Below are 6,000 nucleotides of genomic sequence, written 5' to 3'. Positions count from 1 at the left end.
TGACATAAATTTGGTAAGTGGCAAATTCTCAGAAAATAATAAAAATGAGGAGTCAGGCCAGGTGTGGGGGCTCACACCTGTAATCCCAGAACTTTGGGAGGCTGAGATGGGAGGACTGCTTGAGCCCAGGAGTTCAAGGATGCGGTGAGCTATGATCGTGCCACTGCACTCCAGCCTGAGCAACAGAGTGAGACCTTGTCTTATAAAAAAATAAATAAAAATAAAAAATGAAGTGTCTATGTTATTTTGCAAGCCAGTAAGTGATACTGTTACTAGTTGCTCAAGAGGTGTGATCTTGTAAGAAAATGTCCCTTAGAACAGCAAAGGGGAAAAATCATGTTAAAGGAGAAAATAAACATGCAAACAACAGTAGAAACCACATTAATTAGCTATGTGAAGGGGAAAACAATTGGCCTTTTACCAGAATAGACTTCTCTACAACTTTTAAATAAATATCCTCTTACATGTATGCATCGTACTTGACTGTTTTCCTAATGATTTTTTTTTTTTTTGAGATGAAGTCTTGCTCTGTTGCCCAGGCGGAATGTAGTGGTATGATCTCGGTTGACTGCAACCTCTGCCTCCTGGGTTCAAGCAATTCTCCTGCCTCAGCCTCCCGAGTAGCTGAGATTACAGGCATGCGCCACCACACCTGGCTAATTTCTTGTATTTTTAATGGAGACGGGTTTTTGCCGTGTTGGCCAGGCTGGTCTTGAACTCCTGACCTCAAGTGATCTGCCTGCCTCAGCCTCCCAAAGTGCTGGGATTACAGGCGTGAGGCATCACAACTGACTCAGCATTTTTTTTTTTTTTTTTTTTGATGTAGTTTCACTCTTGTTGCCCAGGCTGGAGTGCAATGGCGCGATCTCAGCTCACTGCAATCTACACCTCCCAGGTTCAAATGATCTCCTGCCTCAGCCTCCCAAGTAGCTGGGATTACAGGCATGTGCCACCATGCCCAGCTAATTTTTTGTATTTAGTAGAGACAGGTTTTCACCATGTTGGTCAGGCTAGTCTCGAACTCCTGATCTCAGGTGATCCACCCACCTCGGCCTCCCAAAGTGCTGGGATTACACGATTGAGCCACCACTCCCTACTGAGTATTCCTTTTACACAAACAATTCTCAATATGAGAGACAGAAACCAGAGGACTTCACTCACATCTGTATAGAAATACTTCAGAAGACAAAAGAACTCAAGATCACAGTACACAGCAGTTATTTATTTAAATACTTGAAAAGGCGGATGATGGAAAAAATAGGTTTATCATGAGAGTTTATATTCATTAGATTTATCATTTAAAAAATTACTGCCTCTAGGTTATCCTAGCCTGATATAGAACACTTGGTGACACATGCAGTTACTGTAATAGACTATAATAGACACAGCCATTATAGAATGATTTACTCTTGGGAGGAAATTCAACAGTAGTAAGGGTGACTCTTTATTTAAACTAAAAACATTGGTAATATACAAATTGTTTTTTTTTTTCATTTCATTGAAAGGGCTATAAAATTCAACATACTGACAAAAGAAGCAACATAATCACATAGATAACGTCTCTGCTAATTGCTTTTACCTTACTTCACCCTTAAAGGTGAGCTGCACACTCAGCTACACAATTTTCTAGACTGTGCGATGGCTTCAAGGCTGGCCTACCACAACTGACTGAAAAAAAGTCATGTTGGTAAGCTGACACTGCTTATGTTTTTAAAAACGGAGAGAGAATGGCAAATTGTGCCTCATGTCCTTATAGAACCCAAAGGATCATTCTGAGTAAATGTGAAATAAATAAAGTGTTCCATGAGTAAATACAATCTCTGGGCTAACTTAAACCTAGGAGAGTGAGTCAAGTGAGCACTAACAATACCATTTAGAAATGTCTAGAAACACCATTTCTAGAACTCAGCTTGGGAGACCATATCTTACCTGAATATGTACATGTATTTACAAAATATTCCCTTTTGGCCTCTGGAATTTAGCCATTTTAGTTTGGCTGTTAGCTGTTTTCTTTCCATATGCTAGCCAATACTGCAGTTATAACTATCATTAAAATACTCTTATGCATGAATTACAAATATTAATAAAGTAACTCTGCATGTATAAATATCTCAATATTTCTAGCAGAACTTAAAGCATTCAGAATGTACATAAAAGTATTTGTTTTTGGTAGGGCCAGTATTTCTTTTTATATCATCGCTGTTTCAGTAATGCTTTGTACATAGCAAAGCCCAAAACTGCAAAAACAGTAGCACCAAAACTTGCTCGAAGCCAAAACGTGGAGCTCTTGAGGTCAGCTTGTGTCACGTGCCTGTAGTCAGAAAATATAATTATTACTTAAAACATGATTAGTATGAAAACCTATACCAGTTATTTAGCAGTCTACTTTTAGGTAAGTATTAGTACACTTGTCAAGCTAATTGCATACAGTAATGTTTATCAAAAACATTGATCAATATAGCCATGTATATAATTACTTAATCATTACTTTAAGAAAATGACATAATGTAGACACTAATAAAGACAATTAGCTACTTTGTGGGAGTAGACATCCAAATTTGTAAACGTTTTTTTCACACGGGAAATAAAGAAGTTAGACAAATCAATCTAGCATTTTATAATACCATCATGGTCCTTCAAAATGAAAATTAAGGTGGTGTTCCCACAATTTTGAGGATCATATTCATGGTTAAATAATGTGCAATCTCCTATCCCCAGGAACTGAAAGCTATTTTGTAAGCAGTTAAGTGACAAGTGACAATACTTTTCTAAGAGAAATGATTAAAGTCAACTTTGGAAACACTGAGCCTCATAAAAATTTACAAAAAACACCACCCCAAAAAACCAAAAGGGGGAGGGGAAGATTTATCAGTTTGCATTAATTTGGTTACTGCTAATTAAAGAGAAAAAAAAACAATCCCTGGTGTTAGTCAGACAGGCAGTGATAATGGTACCAACTAACGGACATAATGTAACGTGATGGATTGAAAGGCAATGACATAAAGGAAGCCATAGTATGCATGACAAGGGACAGCCTGTACCACAAACTGAGTTGTGAGCATGCTTAGTAAGTACCCTCAAGAGTCTCAAGTATGACAGCTTACCATGAAGAGGATAAAGCTCTAAAGAAAAGGTCAGAACATTTTATTTAAATGTCACTGAAGTCTTAGTTACTAAGTGAACACAATTGAGATGATGTAGAAAACTTAAAAAATTGGCCGGGTGCAGTGGCTCATGCCTGTAATCCCAGCACTCTGGGAGGCCAAGACGGGTGGATCACCTGAGGTCAGGAGTTCGAGACCAGCCTGGCCAACGTGGTGAAACCCTGTCTCTACTAAAAATATAAAAATTAGCCGGGCATGGTGGTGGGTGCCTGTAATCCCAGCTACTTGGGAGGCTGAGGCAGGAAAATTGCTTGAACCTAGGAGACAGAGGCTGCAGTGAGCCGACATGATGCCACTGCACTCTAGCCTAGGTGACAGAGTGAGACTCTATCTCAAAAAAAAAAAAAAAAAGAAAGAAAAGAAAACTTACAAAATTAAGAGCTTAGAGAGACTGTCTAGTTTAGATTATTTTATAACTAAGTTAAACAGATTTGAAGCAAAAGTCAGATATCATTAAAAGACCAAGGTACTGACATATGCAAAAGAGTTAAGAGCCAAGAATTCAAACTGCACAAAACTACTTTGCCTCAGTAACAGTCAAAGTGAACAGATTAGTTATCACAAAATAGAGTCTGTACATCCCTAGGACAAAAGTCTACAACACAAGCTAGAGTGCTCCATGCTTAACACCACAACAAAGCAAGACACAACACTCCAATTCTCACCCTCACCAGTTTCTATTTTTAAAAAAATCACTCCTCACATAATTATTTCTTACAAAGCAAAGTGATATCACAGATTCATTCCAGCTTGCAAGTTAGTTTTTCCAACAGGCAGTGTTTCATTAAAAAAAAAGTCAGAGAAGAAAATGCTTAGGTTTTTCAAGTTGGAAAAATTCCAACTAGACCAACCCATTGGAAATGTTACCTGGCTTCAAGAAAAAGTGGACCATGAGATGACTCCATGAAGATGGAATCTTCTACAGAGCTGACAGCGTGCACCTGGTGAGTAATACTGCCTTCGTCGTCTGCTAACAGCATGGCACCCCACTCAGCTACCCGGGCTCTTAACCTTTTATATACATGCATACAGTTTGCAGTTCACAGCAGAGCTCACAAAAAAGGGGACTCAAAATAACATCTCTCAATTATGCATCCCACACATAAATTGAGTTGCCACACTATATGATGGATCTCATGTTTTCTATATTTAAAATAAATGTATTCTATAGCAAATTGCCAAACTTAAAAAAAAAACCTATCTGTATGTACTCTCTCAACAAACACACACACACCCACCCCAGACAAGGAAACCTAAAGCTCTTATATATATTCTCCAAACATCCCTATGAGTCTGGTCTTGGTACATCTGAAATACCAAGTCCTCTAAACCAACACCATAAGCAGTACCTGACAACATGTAGTAACCATAAGTATTCATCAGAAATGAGGTTAACGACTATTAGTCATGAAGTTTACAGATGATTATAACTTTGGATTATCAAAAACTACAAATATATATCTGTGAAAAAATTGAGTCCAACATCCCAAACTCATAGACCACCATGGATCTATGACAAGAGTAACAAAAGTTTACAACTCCTAGTCAATGCAGATGTATAGAATTTAAAGTCAGATCACAGGCTAAAGGTGCATTAGAGGTTTCTCTTCATCTTTGGTCTCCCTGTGATTATCACGCATCTGCACTGACGGATTTTTTTAATTTTATTTTAAAATTTTTACATTTAATTTTTTTATTTTTTATTTTTTTTTGAGACTGAGTCTGGCTCTGTCGCCCAGGCTGGAGTGCAGTGGCCGGATCTCAGCTCACTGCAAGCTCCGCCTCCCGGGTTTACGCCATTCTCCTGCCTCAGCCTCCGGAGTAGCTGGGACCACAGGCGCCCGCCACCTCGCCCGGCTAGTTTTTTGTATTTTTTAGTAGAGACAGGGTTTCACCGTGTTAGCCAGGATGGTCTCGATCTCCTTACCTCGTAATCTGCCCGTTTCGGCCTCCCAAAGTGCTGGGATTACAGGCTTGAGCCACCGCGCCCGGCCTCAAATGCTTTCTTTGCCTTGCTTCGGTGTGCACCTTATACAAGCTTTCCCCTTGGGCTCCAAACCACCCGCCGTCTGGCACTGCCTGATTCTTGAATCAAACTCCTAAAATTTTAAGTGCTTAGGTTTATCTTTTTTCTTTTTTTGAAATGGAATTTCGCTCTTTTCTCCCAGGCTGGAGTGCAATGGCGCGACCTTGGCTCACTGAAACCTTCGCCTCCTGGGTTTAAGCCATTCTCCTGCCTCAGCCTCCCAAGCAGCTGGGACTATAGGCGCCCGCCACCTCTCCCGGCTAGTTTTTTGTGTTTTTTAGTAGAGACGGGGTTTCACCGTGTTAGCCAGGATGGTCTCGATCTCCTGACCTTGTGATCCGCCCGTCTCGGCCTCCCAAAGTGCTGGGATTACAGGCTTGAGCCACCGCGCCCGGCTTACATTTATTTTTTAACTTAAGAGGGAAAAAGAATTAGGATTTAAGCTAACTATAATCACATTGAAATCAATCAAAACGATTTCTCATAAATAGTCTTCAAATATGGATATCTGTTTCACAGAGCTCCCTGTGGTTTTCTGTTTGTTTGTTTATAGAGATGAAGTCTCACTATGTTGTCCAGGCTGGTCTTGAACTCCTGAGCTCAAGCAATCCTTCCACCTTGACCTCTATAACTGCTGGAACTACAGGCTGGTCTCCCCTGTGTTTTAAGACACATGAAATAAGATATTCTGACTGATCTTATTGCTTAGTTTTCTTTTGCATTTCAAGATTAATATAGATACATGTTCAAGATACAGCTAGTTTAAAACTTAAGGTAACTATTAACTTATAAAATATATTTCAATGGCTC

General features: G+C 39.5%; 1 protein-coding gene across 9 annotated transcripts in view; it reads right to left on the bottom strand.

Annotated features, from left to right (window-relative positions):
• Positions 1-1,201: 1,201 nt before the first annotated feature.
• Positions 1,202-6,000, bottom strand: part of RHOT1 (ras homolog family member T1) — an 82,234-nt gene continuing 77,435 nt past the window's right edge. For 4 of the 9 annotated variants that reach the window (XM_021928916.2, XM_021928918.2, XM_021928913.2 and 1 more), the window contains 2 exons: positions 4,032-4,175; positions 1,202-2,311 (listed from right to left, as the gene is read on the bottom strand). In XM_021928916.2, coding sequence (XP_021784608.1) covers positions 2,194-2,311; positions 4,032-4,175 — 262 coding nt within the window. In that variant the 3' untranslated portion in view covers positions 1,202-2,193. The remainder of the gene's footprint in view (positions 2,312-4,031; positions 4,176-6,000) is intronic. The other 5 variants (XM_021928919.2, XM_021928914.2, XM_021928917.2 and 2 more) reach the window with 2 other exon arrangements.

Source organism: Papio anubis, chromosome 17, assembly GCF_008728515.1.
Source record: "Papio anubis isolate 15944 chromosome 17, Panubis1.0, whole genome shotgun sequence".
NCBI lineage: Eukaryota > Metazoa > Chordata > Mammalia > Primates > Cercopithecidae > Papio > Papio anubis.
The sequence above is the reverse complement of the archived record's forward strand: the minus strand, read 5'-3'. Positions and strand labels throughout refer to the sequence as shown.